This window comes from Pantherophis guttatus, chromosome 1 (genome assembly GCF_059756535.1).
Source record: "Pantherophis guttatus breed Tessera chromosome 1, ASM5975653v1, whole genome shotgun sequence".
In the NCBI taxonomy this organism is placed as follows: domain Eukaryota; kingdom Metazoa; phylum Chordata; class Lepidosauria; order Squamata; family Colubridae; genus Pantherophis; species Pantherophis guttatus.
Genome location: NC_142063.1, coordinates 177,412,079 through 177,430,533, shown reverse-complemented (window position 1 = coordinate 177,430,533; position 18,455 = coordinate 177,412,079). Strand labels below are relative to the sequence as shown.

The following is an 18,455-nucleotide window of genomic DNA, read 5'->3' as shown; positions in this document are numbered from 1 at the left end:
CAAAACTATGGCAGATAAATTTTCTGTTTGGCCAAAGAAATGTTCTCTCCATTGTGGACAGTTTGTCATTTAATTCTGCTTTCCAAGGTCATCCCATGTTGTTCATCAGATCCTACTTTCCTACAATAACAACTTATGTTGATCTTGTAAACCCCATGTAACTTTTTTGAGGGGGTATAATCTGTAACCTTGGGAGGGTCTTGCGGCTCTTCACATTCTTTTGATGAAGGTCGAGGGATCACTGTAATTGTGCATACTAATATAATGCATTGGTTGCCACTATATCCAAATGTTTTGGTTCTTTACTTAAGTGAGGGTTTTCCCCACAGATGTGAAATTGAAAAGAGAACCCTACAGGTGTAGTGCAAAGAAGAACACAGGAGACATTTGCTGGATAATATTTTATATTTAACAAAATATTTTTAATAATATATTTTTCAAATATTGTTTTCTAGAGTCTTTTTACAGTAGCGTGTTTTGTTTTCACTAGTTTTCAGGCACACTATTGTTTAGAAGTGTAAAAAGTCTGACAGGTATTCTCTTTATGAAGAACACAGTTCCCCCTGTTTCATTAGCAGTTGAAGTACTGCTAATTAAACTGATCTCCAAGTAAGTAGGGTGCAGCACAGCTTTATTTAAAACAGGTAGATCAAATTATATCAACATAATGATCTGGCCCTATGCTATGTCATGTATATGTATGTACAATTTTCTGGAGCCTCATTCTGCACAGGATTGACCTCTATGTAATGGTAGGTACAATTTTCAGATGCACATGCTTGGGGAACTTTTTGAGCTCCAGAACTTGTGGTAAGCAATGTTTATTCAGTCCTTCTGGTATTCTAGCAAGCTCCAATCAGTGACCAATGGTTTAGGAGGATAGGAATTTGTAGTCCAGAATACTGAAAGGACTGTACCTAGAAGAAGCAGTGCAAAATGTCAATCAGCTTCTCCATCTATTCTAACAGGATAATTGTTGAATTTTCCTTGTGCCTGTCCATCTAGAGTATGATCTGAAGGCTCATGCTAGAGTGTCTGTAGTGGAACTAAGCAGATAGTGTCTGTCAGTAACTGAATGGGAGAACACTTGAGGCCACCTTCATTTCCATGCCAGGGAAGCATAATGTGAAAGAAAAATATAAATTATGTCAGAATGATCAGTATACTTGACCAACATTTGTAAATTGCAACATACCTTTTTGATTAGTTGAAACTACGCTCTCTATGCTTGAGAGTCAGTCATGAGTCAATTTTTCTATCAAGCAAGACATTTATGTACAGACATATGACATAGCTATTATTCATAGCAGTTTGAACAACAGTCTAGCCGTTACTTGTAGTGTAAAAGAACTGGAAATGAGGAATAATACAGAGCTTTCTTACTAGCTCATTACACCTACCAAACTGATCCAGGGAACATGGAAAAAAGAGAATAACCTTTCATTAATTAATGAACTCTAAATGTAGGGAAAATATTAGCATTTTTGGCTTTCATGTGCCACAGAAATGATATAAGACATAAAAGCAAGTGAGATTATCCATGTTTTCCAAATGCAATGAATGATCCCCTTAAAATTCAATACATACAAAATAAACAAACAAGTAAGTAAATAAATAATGCAGCACAACTTCTTTAGACAAATCCGTTCAGGTGGGATTAGAATGGTAAAAAGCTTTCCCATATTAAGCAAAATTTGCAATATATAAGATATGATAAAAAGGATAGAAGTCAATCTGATTGACATGCTATTGACATGGGATTTTTTGTTTACTTCATAAAGCATTTAATCAGTGTTGTTTATACTAGCATTCAGACCTGGTGCACTTACCACAGGACTTTTTTAAAAAATAAGACTGATAGTTTTTTAAATTGTTCAGACTGGTTTGTGGAGTAACGGGAAAAAAAACCCAGGGTTGTGCAGGGCTTCAGATTTGAAGTGGAAAAAGTGCTTTGGTGCACACAGAGACGGTCTTGTAAAACCTGTTGACATCTCTTTCAAGCAGCTGCATCATTTCACAGGATCACTTTACTGTGAAAAAGATAAGTAGATCCCAGAAGTTGATAGAAAGGTCTAGATCAGGGGTGTCAAACTCGCATCGTCATGTCATCACATGATGTATCACAACCCCCCCTTTTCTAAAATGGGGGTGGGCATCGCCAGTGCATGACACATCCGGCTTGCGGGCCATGAATTTGACACCCCTGGTCTGGAGAAGAATTTGGAAAAAGGTGCAGCTGATGGGCCATCCAAAACCAAAAGCTGCCTTTTCCTCTAATAGGAGAAATGTCAAAACTGTATGAGTTCCATTCCTCTGAGAGCGGGAGCTTGAGGGCAAAATCAGAGCTGATTTATCAATATTAGGAGGGCCAAGGAAGGCCAAGGAAGTAAGAAAAGAATGGAATGATGAGAAAGGCCAAAGATAGTGCTCATTATTAAGTTCCTTAATAATTTCTGACTAATACAAATAGATAGATCCCAAATCTTGTGAAGCAAGAATACCATTCAAGGATCAGTTCTGTTCAGTGGTGTCGAATTCTCAAAGACTGGACAAGATTTTTCAAAAGTGTTTTGCCATTGCCTCTTAGGGCTGAAAGAAAGGGACTGTACCAAATCACCCAGTGCCTATGGTGGGACTAGAATGTATGGTCTCCTGCTTTCTAGCCTGATGCCTTAATCACTACATTTACATTTATGGTATTGTAAAAAAGAGCCTCCTGCATAAGTGAGAACACTCCTTTCCAAAGAGTGTTATATCTCTCAAACTGGGGTTCTAGCAAAGCTCCAAAGTAGATACTCTAACTCTGGCTGAAGCCTTCATGAAGCTCTACAAATGAGCTTTTGACATGCAGAAAGATGAATAAATAAAAAACAAATGCTCCTTTCCAAATTATAAGGTTGCAACCTTGAATAACTTTGTAAAAAAAAATGATGGTATTATAAAGTGCCCTTTAAAGCAGCTTATCTTAAAGCAGCTTACATCCAAGACAAAGACTTTTTGTTAATAAAGAACTTATCTGCTGGTGATAGCTTCCAACATGTTCTTCTGTACAAAGTTTATTTTGCGTGAATTCAGACTTCTCGACCCCAATAAATTCTCTCTACTTCTAGTATGCTTGTCTTTTGATGGATCTTAGCCAATTATTTTTTCTCTTTTCTCCCAAAGATTCTGGAATTTGTCAATAAAACATAGGCTGCAATACTTTTTAGCTCTACTTAGCATTGTCATGGTTTTCAAAAGCCCAGGTATGTCATTTATTTCTTATTCAAAGATCTGCTTTACCTTATTTGTATTTAGGAGGAAGCAAAAACAGAAAACGAATCTGTCATGCAATGGGAAAGAGGATATGTCTGAAAAATTATATCTGAATAATTTATTTATTTATTTATTCGAATTTCTATACCGCCCTTCTCCTTTCGGACACAGGGCGGTGAACAGCCAGATAAAAAACATCTATACAAACATCACGGTTAAAAAATAAAGTTAAAATAATTTATAAATTTGGCCCATAATTTAAAACTTGTCAATTTAAAATAAATATTAAAATTTTAAAACTAACCCTAAAATCAGGACAGACCGGCTAACTGAAAAAAATAAGTTTTTAGGGCCCGACGAAAAATCCGGAGGTCGGAGATCACTCGTATCTCTGGGGGTAGATTGTTCCATAGGGTAGGTGCCACCACAGAGAAGGCTCTCCTCCTGGGGGTCGTCAGCCGGCATTGTCTGGCCGACGGCACCCTGAGGAGGCCCTCTCTGTGGGAGTGAACCGGCCGGTGGGAGGCTATTGGTGGCAGAAGGCGGTCCCGTAAGTACCCTGGCCCTAAGCCATGGAGCGCTTTAAAGGTGATCACCAATTTACTAATCTGCATTCATGAATTCTTGAACACAGCTGCCAACCATTGTTCAAATTTATTTATTAAAGAATAGTTGTCTGATATGATGTTAGATGAACAGAGCAAGTGCAGATCCCTCTTGTGTCAGAGTATTGTTGCTTTGGGGCTTTCTATTAGTTTGAGAAGAAGCCAAATCAGCTTGTTCATATCATAGGGCAACACTCTATCTCAGTGCTTCTACGTATATCAAGGGCATTAAAACATAGAAAAAAGCTTATGGATGAGAATCCACAATGCTTGAGGTAACATGCTACTCAAAACTTACATGGCATTTGGTGTTTACTTTTATTTCATACAGCCTTATGGTCAAATTATGTAAAAAAATGAGGGAGCCACAACTGGACTTTCCACATTATTAAAAACAAATGGCAACTATGGGGATGAGAATAAATCAAAACCAAAGGAGATGATCACAATTCAAATTCGCCATTGCCACAATTTATTTTAATGGCTAAAATGTGGAAGTTCAAGCTTAATTTTCACCCATTACTGCTTTCATAATTAAGTAGCTATTAATTTCACCTTTTATACTTTTGTTCATAGGGTATATTGTCTTGCTTTATTGTCCAATTCTACTCATATGCTTATCTGCATTTTATGGGTGCAGCATAACCTTTTAACACAAAAGTAATTTTAAGTCATATAGATGGAGCGTGGATTTAAAAAAAAGGGGGCAGGGACATTGGGGGTATTATGTTGTGTTTGGTATGTTAGTCTGCATTTCTGGTGAAACAATATGCAAAAACATTTCTGTTCCATAGTTAACATCCTTGCTTACATCTTTTCTAGGGACTTTGCAGGTTGCACAAACAGGATGTGTGACTTATTTTGCCTACCCATAAAATGGTTGATGATAGGTGCAAATTTTCATTACATAATACATATTTCTGGGACTTTGGTGTTTCAGTTGTTTTCCAGTTAACACAATTTTCTCTCCATGGAACATATTTATACTAATGTCTAAAAGGATTGTATAGGAAATGATCTCAATCTCTTCCAATAAATTGCAAAATTTAAAACAGATTTCGAACATATTTCTTTCATGAGATATTTTACCTAAGAAGAAATGGAACAATGGACAAAAAGTTGTCCCTATTAATTTAGCCCCAAATATATGCACTTGTAAACTCAAGCAAGAAGGATTTCTTCATTGGAGTTAGAAATGAACACTGAAAAGAAAAATGAAGAACACAAATTTAATTCAGGAAACTTGCAAAGTTAATTTTCTTTGGGCTCTTGAGCCCAAAAAATGGGATTACATTGTATCTTGATTTCCAGACATCCTGGTCAAATAAATATTTTGTGTGATTCCCCCACCCCATCCAATTTATAGGAATGTTATTCAACATTAAATGTTTTAAAATATATTTGTGCTGATAATTAACACTTGGATAGTCATGAATTGCAACTTTATGTCAGATGATATATATATTATCTCTTAAGAACCAGTTGATTTCTACATTCATGCTGAGATTATTCAAAGATGGAGAGAGAGCAAAGAGGGCAGTACTTGTCACTGAAATTAACCTGAATAGGCATATTTAGTCTGATAGGTTAGGGAAAGGTCGAGGAAGCTGCAGTTTCTTTCCTCCTTGCCTAGAACCAAAGAGGTGGGGAAAATAATAATGCAACAGACTGACACTGGTATATGTTGTTGAGTGATGATCTTAAGAGTTTGATTTTCTTAGGTTGTATAATCTCTTTCATGAATATTGACTGCTTACACTGGTTGGCTTTAGCTTGTTTTCTATCGAAATTAGAACATACATTTTTCTTTTCAATTATCCCCATATGGTGGAGAAAACATAAACCATCACCAGAAGAAGTTCTGTAGAACATTCCATTCCTAAACTAATTTACCAACCTGTGTTGCTTGCTATAATGTCAAGCTACATAGATTTTTTTTCAGAGAGGAAAAGAGAGGAAGAGAACAAGCTCACAGGTAAAATTGTCTTATTTAACCCTAAAATATTTTGCTGGTGACCCAACTGCAGCTGTCAGATCCAGCTTGAGAAGCTGACACAATGGGTGTGCAAACATCATTGCTGGGAGCTTTGCCCTATGCAGTCGGCTTGCCTTGGCATTCACGTTTGGAGCACTGGGCAGGTTTCCACCAGTCCCCATGATGGCAGTGACAGATGTTACACTCATCCACTTTGACTTCGATGCCAGCCGGAATGATGGTGGTTCCTGCAAAGCAGTTTGGACCTGCAAATGTATATACATAAGTAGATTAAACGGTTAACCAGATTGGAGAACATGGGCTTGATTACATTGGGCATAGTTGATCCAAAATTAACATTTTTAATTCCATTACAGCCATCAGAAAGACTGAAACCCAGATTTAAAACTGCTTTACTTATAATGTTATTGTCCATGAACTTTGTGCTCTTTTACTGAAAATAGAAATACTCTCAGTTAAATACTGTATTCTTGATGCAACATACAGAGAAAAATAATAATTTTATTCCATGTACAAAGACTAATATCTTAATAAAAATGGGAAAAACAGAAAAATCAACATATGACATTTTGAAATATTTTCAAAGCTGTTTCAGACCTATAGATGATTCAAACAGCAATCCTTTTTCATCCTCCGTTTTGGTATTCTCAGTACCTAGCAGACACTGACCTAAGTACCTTAATACCCAGAGTATTGATGGGCTTTGGTGAGCTTTTAGTTATTTGAATATCTTTTTTCCCCTGTCTATTTTTATGTTTGCAGTGGAAAACACAAATATATTTATTGCATATAGGGAGAAGGAAAGATGGCATAAGAGGTAGGATCTGTTGTAAGGAGCTCCCTCTGAAGCCTTTCTTATTTCAATTTTTTAACAAGCTCTTTTATTTTATCCCATTTTACTCTATACTTTTAATGTGGGAAAGTAACAAATAAAGTGGTAAATAAAGTAATAAATAAAGTAAAAGTGGGTCCAACTAGATGATCACTGAAGGGCCCTCTTTGTTCTTAATATAGTAAAAGAGAAAATGCTTGCAATTGTATCCAACACGTAGGCAAACACATTCCTTTCAAGTAGGATTTCTACATCAAGGCCCCTCAGTTGTCACAGATAAAAACAGTCTGGTGATTTACATTTTTAAGGTCGGAGAGAGAAGATGACCATATTATTGTTTCAACAAGAGATAATTTGAATCTATGCTTCAGTAACTTCTTTTTTTTTTTATTGAAAAAGTTTTTCAAATACAATTTTCCCCCTTTTTCCCCCCTCCCCCCTAACCCCCCTCCCCCTCCCCTCCCCCTGTGGCTTCTCCAAAATAAAATCCAAATTCATAACAGATTATATAATACTTTACCATCCCTTTGCTCCACCCCCCATACGCTGACCCTTTCTTTCTAATAATATTATTATATCCCCCTTATACTATACATTTCAAAATAACATTCAACTGTAACATTATATAATAACTCCTAATTTAGCATAATAATATTATTATATCCCCCAGTTTAGCAATTTCTACTCATAATCTACCCTTTTCCTCCTCCCCCATACATATATCTCTTAACTCAAATCTTTTACATGTATTCATATCTAAACATAATATCCCTTTTCTTAAACTAAACAATCAATAAGCTAACCTGTCTCCACCCACTTTCCTACAGGACTACCATACATAATAATTTTTAATATCTTTATTCTTCTGCCCACACCACTAAGAAGTATTCCCTTATATAAATAGTATACTCAAATGACTTTAAGCTTGTAATCCATATGATATCTTCTGTAATGTCTTTCAGCTGGATTGTTAACTCCATCACCCATGTTAGGGTAACATCACATCCTAATTCCAACAGTATGTTCGGTATCTTCAATTACCATCTGCCCCCATCAATAGTAGATGTCTTCATATATAAAAAACCACCCGAGTGACTTTATATTTGTATTCCATATGGTGTCTATAGTAATGTCTTTCATCTAAATTATTAATTCCAACCATCGTAATAGGGTAACAACCAGATCTTCTGCGTGCCCCAATCCCATAACTCTCTTGCCTTGTAGTTCAGCATAAACGTAATACATTTATCAAAGAATCCAAAATAGATAGTTCCAATCCATTCAGTTTAAGGCCATTTTCACATCCCAAAAGTACAGCACTGCAGAGGTCTGTCACTCTCCTCAAGATAATATAAACCAGTACTTTGCCTCAGCTATATTTTCATGTATTCAATCATCTCTTAGATAACTGGCATTACACTGTTGTTTAGTCTAAAAGTTTTTATTTTTGTAACACCTGCTTCTTCTTTTCTTAACTTTTTGTGGGTTAGATCTCCATCCTGGTTTCCTTTCTGTAAGTTGTATATCAACTGTTTGGTTTCCATGCTGATCTATAACTTGATCTTGTTGGTTTTGCTTTTGTGGCGTAGATCTCCATTCTGGTTTCTTTTCTATGAGTTGTATATCAACTGATTGATTTCCATACTGGTCTGCTACTTGATAAGTCATCACATTAGAATCCAAAGCCGCCTCTCTTGTATTTATAAATAATCCAGCTGAGACCTCTGAAGGAGAATCCAGAAGCGGCTCATCTACAAAGACCTCTGTAACTTGTTGTTTTTCCATTACTTCCACCTCCATCTGCTTATCCTGAATTTCTATCTCTTGTTGATTTTGCTTTTCTTTATTCCACTCATATATTATACATGGAGATGTTGAACCCATTTTGAGAATCTTATAGTAAAATTCTTCCGCTTTTTCAACAGTATTTAGTTGATATCTTTCTCTTTGATATCTCAATATTAAACCAACTGGAGCATCCCACCTGAATGAGATGTTTTGTTTCTTTAGCTCAGTCACCAAAAATCCAAATTTCTTTCTGTCTTTTAACATCTTGGGCGGCAACTCTTTATATATCCAGATCTTTCTTCCATTCAGTTGTAGAGTAGAATTAAAGGATTTTTGCACAATATCATTTCTTATTCCTTTATCTGTAAAGTAAATCACCACATCTCTAGGCAATTGCCTTTGCTTTGCAATCCAAGAATTTATTCTATAGGCCTTGTCAATCTTACAAGATACCTCCTCAGGATGAACCTTTAAAATCCCAGCCAGAACTTCAGCAGATATTTTTCTTAAATCATCTCTATTATTTTCCTGTAAGCCTCTCATTCTAACCACAAATTCTGTGAGCCTGTATTGCATCATTGTAACTTCTTTTTCAATCCCTTGTTTTATGTTTTTTGCATTGTAAGTCTCGTGATCAGCTTCCTTTTTAGACTTTACTTCTGAGCTATTATGTTGAATATTTATCAAATCATTTTCAATTCTTTGTATTTTATTATCCAAATTATAAATCTTATCATCAACTTCCTCCATTTTAGACTCTAATAACTTGATATTTTTATCCATCTTTATGACTATTTCTGAAAAAGCATTAGTCACTGTTACAATCTTTCGTTGCAAATTATCATACTTTAGTTGTATCAATTCTTTAATTTCCTGCTTAAATTTTTCAAGATTCTGGTTCACAATCTCGTCATGTCTTGCCATTTCCTCCAAAACAAATTCTTTTAGGTTAAAACCATTCTTCTGAGTCTGCAAGTTCGAAACTTGTTCACATAGTTTGTAAATGGGGGAACCCCCCCCCCCGCTGCTTGTTTGTCTGGCTTTGTTAGTTTAGACGCCATCCTGCCACATAGACAAACTCTTTTTAAAGAAAAGGACTTCTCTCCAGACAATATCAATATCAAATCTCCAAGAAGAAAGAAACATAAAGTAGAAATTTTTCTTTTCAATTCTAGCCAGCACTATTATTTCTGCTACTTTGTAGCTTGTTAAACTATTCAGGCGGAAGGACTTTCACTTTCAGCTTTCTTCTTCTCAAGCCTCAGCTAGTCGCCATTTTAAACTTTTTTTCCTTCGCTTTTAAAATCGCTTATAAAATTGTTAGAAATACTTGCGATTTAGGGTCCAGAGTCCAGATCTCATCCTCTTTGTTTAAACAATCTGTTAGTTCTCAGTAAATGGCTTGGTCCTGTCGCCTAGCTCTGCAAAAAGCAGAGTTCTCCCGAAGCCCGGAGCAGCGGCGAGGAAAAGAGGGAGCCTCATCCTGCTTTGTCCCCAAGAGTAAAACAAAAATTCTGGGGACTTCACAGAGGGCTCTACCTGCCCTCGCCTGCTCTGTCTCACATTTCCTTAAGGAAATGGAGTTTTTCGAGCCGCCTTTCAGATGTAAAGGCGGCTCTTTACGAGCGACGGGGCTGGCGGTCTCAAAGGACCGTCTGACGGCGATGGAAGCCAAACCCAGAAGCCCTATGCTTCAGTAACTTCTAAGAAGAATTATAACTGTTTGGCAAAGATAGTAATTAAGATATGTCATTTTGTGTAACAAATGTCTTGTGATAATAAGAAAATGCTGACTTCACAGAATCCTTTGTTTGAAACTGTATAAAGACTTTGAGATGAAAATCATATTTTGTTCAGACTTCTTTGGTAGCGATACCAGGTTTGATCCTTTATTGCAATAAATAAATAAACTGATTCTGTCTGCCCTGAAGGGATGGTTCTGAATCCTTTCTTCCACAACAATTTCATCTCCTTTAGATGAAGGAGTAGTTTTTGGAGTAGTTTTCACTACAGGAAGCATATGCATTAATTCCCTGGAAACCAGAGACAAAGTATTGAAACAATATGTGTATAACCTGTCCAGATATTTTGAAGTTTTTAGGAAACAAGGACTATTAGCCCAAACACCACCTTTGAAGTTTCCTGTCCACAAATTCCACCACGATGATTGGATGTTGATCCAAGCTGGATGGAAGTTAGACCCCAAGTGAACAGGCCCGTGCCACCCCTAAAGGAGTGAAAGGTGGAATCTCATCAAGAAGGTCCATTGAAGTTGATGATCCGAAGGATCCAAGGGACTGGTAGGCAGCCACCAGTGGGAATAGCGTTCTTCATCATCTGGACTATTTTTGTATTTTTTCTTTCTTAGGATTCAGTGGTTGCCTATGCTGTTTCCCAACTGAAAAGGACTACAACTGCTCAGATTCCTTTACGCACTCTCCCAGATGTATTAGTTTTGTAATTGTGCTTTTAAGATCTTAAGAGGACGATCCTGGATCCACTGGATGAGACTGATACCAGGTAACAAAAAAATGACAGGCCATTGGCGCGGAAGTTTAAGAAGAATACACCCTGCTGAGTTCTACCGGGAACAAACTCTCTACGCATGGTGGTGATCATCAGCTTTGCTGGACCACACCGGAAGCTGGTCCCCTGCGCATAGCGGAAGATTCATCAGGAGGAAACTATCTTCACATTGCACATATACATTTTATTAGCTTTACTATAACACTTTCTTATAACATACTAATGTTAGTAGAAGTTTGGGAGTGGGTTTTGTTTTTCTAATCTTGCTAGTAGTTTTGTTTCACACATATAAGGAGCGTTTTTGTGGTAGACCTAGGATTTTTCTTGCTACTGCTATATCCCAACCCACACGCACCACTAACCCTCTACCTGACGTTGTGAGCTTCACACCACAGTGATTATGTTTTGCTTATGGCTTTGGACATTATTAGCTCTTGCATTCTCAAGTGACCATATAAGGAACATTGCTTCCCTAGATGGCCACACTTTGGGTCAAGTTCGCTCCCGCCATGGACGCGTTGTCTATGCACGGGGTCGTTACTTTAGACCTAAGTCAACTCCACCACCTAAGGTTCCCATCTTGACATTCCCAGCTGAGGGGGGAGTAGATAAGGAAAATGGGCCTCTGCAACAATTGCATAGAGGAGACTATATATCACGGATTCTGGAATTAAGTCAAGATCTTGTTAATCAGTATAACCCCACCCTAGGTCAAAAATGCTGGTTATGTCTATCTGCGGGCCCTGCATCGTATCATGCTGTTCCTGTCAAACCACAACTCTGGGTTAAAACAAAGGCCACCAGAAATGAACTTTAAGAAGGGAAAGTGGGGTGGATGGAATCTGTCCAAGACCATTTCAACCTCCAGGATTTCCGCTCTGGTTCAATTTAAAGTCCAAATCAGGTTTGTGTATCCTTTTTCCACCTGGAAATACTACCTCTCGATATGTTTTTGAAGGACCAATTCTCAGAGATAAACAGAAGGACCCCTCACTGGAAGTCCCATTGCAACCACTGGCAGGAATGTTTGTGGCAGGGATTTAGGGGTCTGGATTAATGCAAGGAACTACTGAGTGCATGCCTTTTCCATAAATCTTCTTATGTGGAAAGGATGCATATTTGTGTTTACCAACAAACTGGACAGGAACATGTAACAAATCAGGTGTGGTTAGGAATTGCAGGATAGGGCTTCCAAGATAAGTCAGAGGTTATAAACAACTGACATGTGGTTTTCTTGGGTGCCTGGATCCGGATGGATTAAACAAATGATATTTTTGTTCATATGTGCCATCGCTGGCTTAGCATTCATCCCATGTGTAATACCACTCCTCAGACAATTATCCATAAGCAGTACAGGAAATTCAAGTTGAGAGGGAACTAGCTCTGACAGAGCATTTTCTTAATCAACTTGGTCCCTACCCTGTGGAAGTACCTACAGATTCTGAGGCAGATCCATATGTGGAAATGGAACCGGTGGAAAAATGAAAAGAATCTTCCTTAGACCTAGGAGAGTGGAAACAATCATATATAATCTTTTATATGCCTTTATTTCTTATATTTTGTTAGGATTTTTATATTATAGAGTTGTTTATTGGAACTTTTTATACTCAGTAGTTACACTTATAAGTAGGTTGTGGAAGTTTATGCATAGACAAACTTCCAGAGGGGGGAGTAATATGGGAAAGTAACAAATAAAGTGGTAAATAAAGTAATAAATAAAGTAAAAGCGGGTCCAACTAGATGATCACTGAAGGGCCCTCTTTGTTCTTAATATAGTAAAAGAGAAAATGCTTGCAATTGTATCCAACACGTAGGCAAACACATTCCTTTCAAGTAGGATTTCTACATCAAGGCCCCTCAGTTGTCACAGATAAAGACAGTCTGGTGATTTACATTTTTAAGGTCGGAGAGAGGAGATGACCATATTATTGTTTCAACAAGAGATAATTTGAATCTATGCTTCAGTAACTTCTAAGAAGAATTATAACTGTTTGGCAAAGATAGTAATTAAGATATGTCATTTTGTGTAACAAATGTCTTGTGATAATAAGAAAATGCTGACTTCACAGAATCCTTTGTTTGAAACTGTATAAAGACTTTGAGATGAAAATCATATTTTGTTCAGACCTCTTTGGTAGCGATACCAGGTTTGATCCTTTATTGCAATAAATAAATAAACTGATTCTGTCTGCCCTGAAGGGATGGTTCTGAATCCTTTCTTCCACAACAATTTCATCTCCTTTACTCTCCTGCTGGAGACTGGCAATTTTATTATTTTTACTAGAGACTGTATTTTTATCATTTCTGCCATGAGGAAAAGGAAGAACAGGCAGCTGGATTAGTCTCCACTTTACCCCTTCATTGCTTGATAAAACATCACTCCACATAGAAAATGCAAGTAATAGAAATAAAAGTGGTTTTATTGTTCCTCTTCCAGACATGAGGAAGCAAGTTGTAGCCAAAATCCTGTTGAATTACAAACTGAGGACAATCTTGGAGCTGAACTGAGTTATAAGAAGTGGCCACCAGCTCAATACTTTTAACCAGAGATAAGCTCCCCCTCTGAGCATTGATAATATTCTAAATTGCCAACCAGCAAAATCACCCCATCCAAATTGTCACCACCTCCCACAAAATTCTCTGGAGCTCATGCAACAGCAAGGCTGTGGCGAAGGTGGACAAGTGTCAAACCAACGTGTCTTTTTTTTGACCCTGAAAGAATTTTGGAGAATATCACTTTAGTGGAATGACTGAAAACTCCTGGGCTTCAACACAAAATTCTAATCCCTTTGAACCATTCCCACTAATTTTAAGTGCAAAGGTTCCAACCAGCTACTGACTTGGAACATGGTTGGCTGGTAGAATAGAGCAACAGATGGGGACCTGATGGAGATTCTCTCCAATTTTGACTTTATAGCACTCCAAGAGTCATGAATGAATGAATGAATGAATGAATGAATGAATGAATGAATGAATGAGCTGGAAGGGGCCTTGGAGGTCTTTTAGTCCAGCCCCCTGTTCTAGCAGACAAACACTATTTCAGATAAGTGACTGTCTAGACTCTTCTTAAAAACATCCAGTGATGAAGCATCCACAATTTCTGGAGCAAGTTGTTCCACCTGTTAATTGTCCTCACTGTTAGGAAGTTTATCCTTAATTCCAGATTGTTTCTCTCTTTGATTAGTTTCCAACCGTTATTTCTTGTCCTGTCCTCTGGTGGTTTGAAGAATAATTTGACTCCCTCATCTTTGTGGCAGACCCTCAAGTACTGGAATACTACTTTCATGTCACCCCTAATTCTTCTTTTCTTTAGATTAGTCAAAGCCAAATCTTGCAGACATTCTTCATGTTTTAGTCTCCAAGCCTTTAGTCATCTCAGTTGCTCTTCTCTGAACTTTTTCCAAAAGATGTAACTTTTTACATCTTTTTTGTAGTATGGTAACCAAAATTGGTTGCAGTATTCCAGGTGTGGTCTTACTAGGGTTTTGTGAATAATACTTCATGTGATCTTGATTCTAAGCCTCTGTTTATACAACCCAGGATTGTATTAGCTTTTTTGGCTGCTGCTGCATACTGCTGGCTCATATTCAAGTGATCATCCACTAAGACTCCAAGATCCCTCTCACAGTTACTGTTGACTTGGTTGATTATAAATGAACAGAAGATTCAATTAGCAGGCTTCAGTTCCTGAACTATCCCTGCAAAAAAATGAAGACTAAATGGAGGCATCAAGAGGACTACTACCCTTGCCAAGGGCTGGCAAGAACAGGAACTCGAATTCTCCCATTTAGCTGTCAAATATTCTTATAAATTCTCTGTAATAGTTCTATTGAACATTTATCTTCCACTACACACATCTCACTTTTCTTCTAATATTTTGGCAAATCTAGAAAAGACAGTGATAAACTCAAATCACTCTAAAACCACTGTAATTCTAGCAGGAGACTTAAATGTCAGGGTGGGGGCTTCCTTCCAAGATTTTATTCAGTTGGGTGTTATTATTGAGGATTATCTAAGAAATGATCCCTCCTGGCTTGCTAGAGGCACCAAAAAAAACACCACAGATTCATAACTGGTCTCCTTGATTTGTAAATATAGCCTCCATATTTTAGGTGGTAAAGACCAGGTTTTATATATTATTTTACATACCATTCAGGAAACTCCACCAGTGCTTTAGATTGCATGTGTTACACAAACAAGACTGAGTGGTTTTCAGACATCCAAGCCCATGTGAGGGAGGATAATGACCATCAACACAGTCCATTTTTAAGACAGATCTGATACTAGGTTATACATAGCCCATGATAAGAGGATATTAGTTAACCGAGAAGTGAGATACAATAGAAAGCTTAATTCAGTCAAGATTGGCATAAAGGCATTGCAGGTAGTAACATCTCCAATGTCTCGCTCCGGCATAATAAAGTGAAAGCGAGGAAGAACTTGAAATAGCACGGTAAAAGAAACCCTGCAAACTCTCCAGGGGGCTCAACTGCCTGGAGGGGAGTGGGGGAAGGGGATTGAGATAAATGCTTAACCGGCAGTCTGAAGACATTAAAGAGGTGATAACGATAGTTTTAAGCCAAGGGGATCAGTCCTGCGGAGTTGCGGAGTTTGTAACACTCGAGGAGTAAGTAAAGTTTGGAATTACATCAAGCACTCCAATTGTGGTTGTTAAAATGCTCAGGAAAAAAAAAAAGGACGAAGACTTAAATGAAGAACTTTTGAAACTTTGCTCAGTAAATAAAATTCCTCTGACTGGAAAAAAGTAGAAATGAAAGATTAGGTGGAAGAAGGGAAGATAAATTGTTGAAATTTATTATTTATACAATGACTTGCAAGCAAAAATGGTGATAAAGTTAAAAGTGAAGGCGGATGATAGCATGTTGTAATAAGCTGATTGTGATTGGATACAGAAGGAAGTCATAGGAGAGAGTGGATTCTGTTTTTTAGTGGATGCTGCCATCGGATGGTTGAATAGAAGTATTACATGACTGGGGAATTAAAAATAAGATAAAAATTTCTTTTTTTGTAAAGATTGTGGTAAAAGTGGAAGTGATTTGGAATCTCAGATTATCTTTTTCCAATATTTTAAGCCATCTCAGACTTTTTATACAAAATTGGAAAGCAGCACATGGTCCCTTGTTAGACCCTCTAAGCAAATAAAATTTGATTATTGACTATTGATTATTGATTATATGAGTATAAAATCTTCAGCCCAGATGGCAACTGATATGGCACAAATAGTATTGGCTCTCAATAAAATTACTGAAAGATTAAATACAATGGATGAAGGATTAAATAAAAGAATGGAGGAGGAAAAGAAAGAAAGAGTTGAACAATTGGAACAGATTAAAGCTCAAAATGTAGAAACATATAAAAAATTTATGGGTGAAATTAATGATAACTTTGCAAAATATGCAGCAGAGACAGCTATGATAAAAGATGACATTGATCAATTGCAAATGCATACTAAAAAAATGGATGGAAAAATTGGGGATCTCGTTTATAAATATTGTCAACAAGATAAGAGATTATGCCTATTGGAGGAAGGAGTAAGGAAAGCCAATCTGGTCATACGAGGAATTTCTAAACAAACTGTGGATAATATACGAAAGAGAGTACTGGACTGGCTAAACTCAATTGGAATGGACAAAATGATGATGGTGGAGGATTTAATAAGTGTCTTCAGAATTGGAATGAGACGTAATAAAGGAAAGAAGAGAAACGTTCTGGTTAAGTTTGCAAGTATAAACGATAAATTGAAAGTGATGTCAAAAATTAGAGAGGATGGAGATAAGATTCTTCAAATAGAAGGGGACAAGATAGAGGTTTACCAGGATATTTCTCGGGAGGAACGTATATGGAGGCACACTTTAAAGCCAATTACAAAATTATTGAGAAATAAAGGCATTAAATATAATTGGAGATTCCCACAACAATTAAATTTTTTTTATAATAGAAGAATGCATACAATTGATACTAAAATTGATCCTGTTGATTATTTGCATAAACTTGGGCTGATTGAGAAAGAAGATGATGTTATTAGTATGAAAGCTGAATTGCTTCAGATGGGTGGATATGGAGTGAGGAAGGAATTAAATTTGGATAAGGAACAAGGAGCTGCAGCTGGAGAGGGCCCAGAATTTAAAGCTAAACTACAACGTAAAAGAAAACCAACAAAAGAGCAGTTGGATTTTCAAAAAAAAAGTAGAGAAAATGGAGGAGAAAATGTTGGTGAAGAAAGTGAGATGGAAGATCAACTTGGTTCTGGGCCCGACTCAAGTGATGGATCTGAATGTGGAAAAGAAGTAACAGAGTAATATTAATAGAGTAATAGAAAGAAAAGAAGCATAAGAACAATGCCTGGAGCTAGAGATGGCTGGATTGACAGACACATTCCCTCTCCCCCATTCTTGGAAGACAAGGCGGCTGGAATTGAATGAAGGCGATGGGGGAAGAAGAAAAATTGTTTTTTTGTTTTTTGTTTTTGTTATTGGTGGTGGGTTGGGGAAAGATTCACAGTAGGGAGGAGGAGGAAGAAATGGAAAATATTGAATATAATGATGGGTGTGATTAAAATTATGTCATGGAATGTTAAAGGCACTGGGAATCAAATTAAAAGAAAACGTTTAGAATTAAAAATGGGAAGGGAGTCACCTGATATAATCTTTTTGCAAGAGACTCATCAAAAGTCCAAGGATTCAAATAAGTTGTATATAAAAGGAATACAGTTCTGTGAGAAAGCATTTGGAACCTCAAAATCGAGAGGGGTCACAACTTTAATTTCAAGTAGGCTTCAATTTGAAAAATTAAAAAGTGTAGTGGACTCTGAAGGTAGATATTTGATAATTGTTGGTAATATTAACGAAGAAACTGTAGCATTGGTTAATATTTACGCACCTAATGAAAAACAAAATGAATTCCTGATGAGAATATCAAAAATATTGCGGAAAGAAAGTAAGGGCAGATTGATTGTGGCGGGTGACTTCAATCTTATTAGAAGTAAATATGATACTACTAATGTAACCCGGTATGGTGATAATGTTCAAATGAGTATATTAGATAATTGGATGATAGAAAATGGAATATTTGATACATGGTGAGAAATTAAAGGTCAAGAAAGGATTTATACTTTCCATTCTAAGGTATATAATACATATTCAAGGATTGATTATATTATGGTGTCCAGAGATTTACTTAATAGAGTTGGAAAAGTTGATGTAGGGATATTTAAAGAATCAGATCATGCAAATGTAATTATGAAGTTGAATGTATATACTGAGAAAAAAGAAAATAATTGGAGGTATGATGCTAAATTGTATAAAAATGAAGAAGACAAAAAAAGAATGATTGAAATTTGGGAGGAAAATTGGAAATGGAATGATAATGATGAAGTGAATTATAATGTGGTATGGGATACAATGAAGGCGATTTTTCGGGGTGAAAGTATAAA

General features: G+C 36.8%; 1 protein-coding gene across 2 annotated transcripts in view; it reads right to left on the bottom strand.

Moving 5' to 3' along the window:
- Window positions 1–5,320: 5,320 nt before the first annotated feature.
- Window positions 5,321–18,455, bottom strand: part of VWC2L (von Willebrand factor C domain containing 2 like) — a 241,712-nt gene continuing 228,577 nt past the window's right edge. Inside the window, exon 3 of one of the 2 annotated variants that reach the window (XM_034433639.2) lies at window positions 5,321–6,101. In XM_034433639.2, the coding sequence (XP_034289530.2) occupies window positions 5,847–6,101 (255 nt within the window). In that variant the 3' untranslated portion in view covers window positions 5,321–5,846. The remainder of the gene's footprint in view (window positions 6,102–18,455) is intronic. The other variant, XM_034433630.3, reaches the window with a different exon arrangement.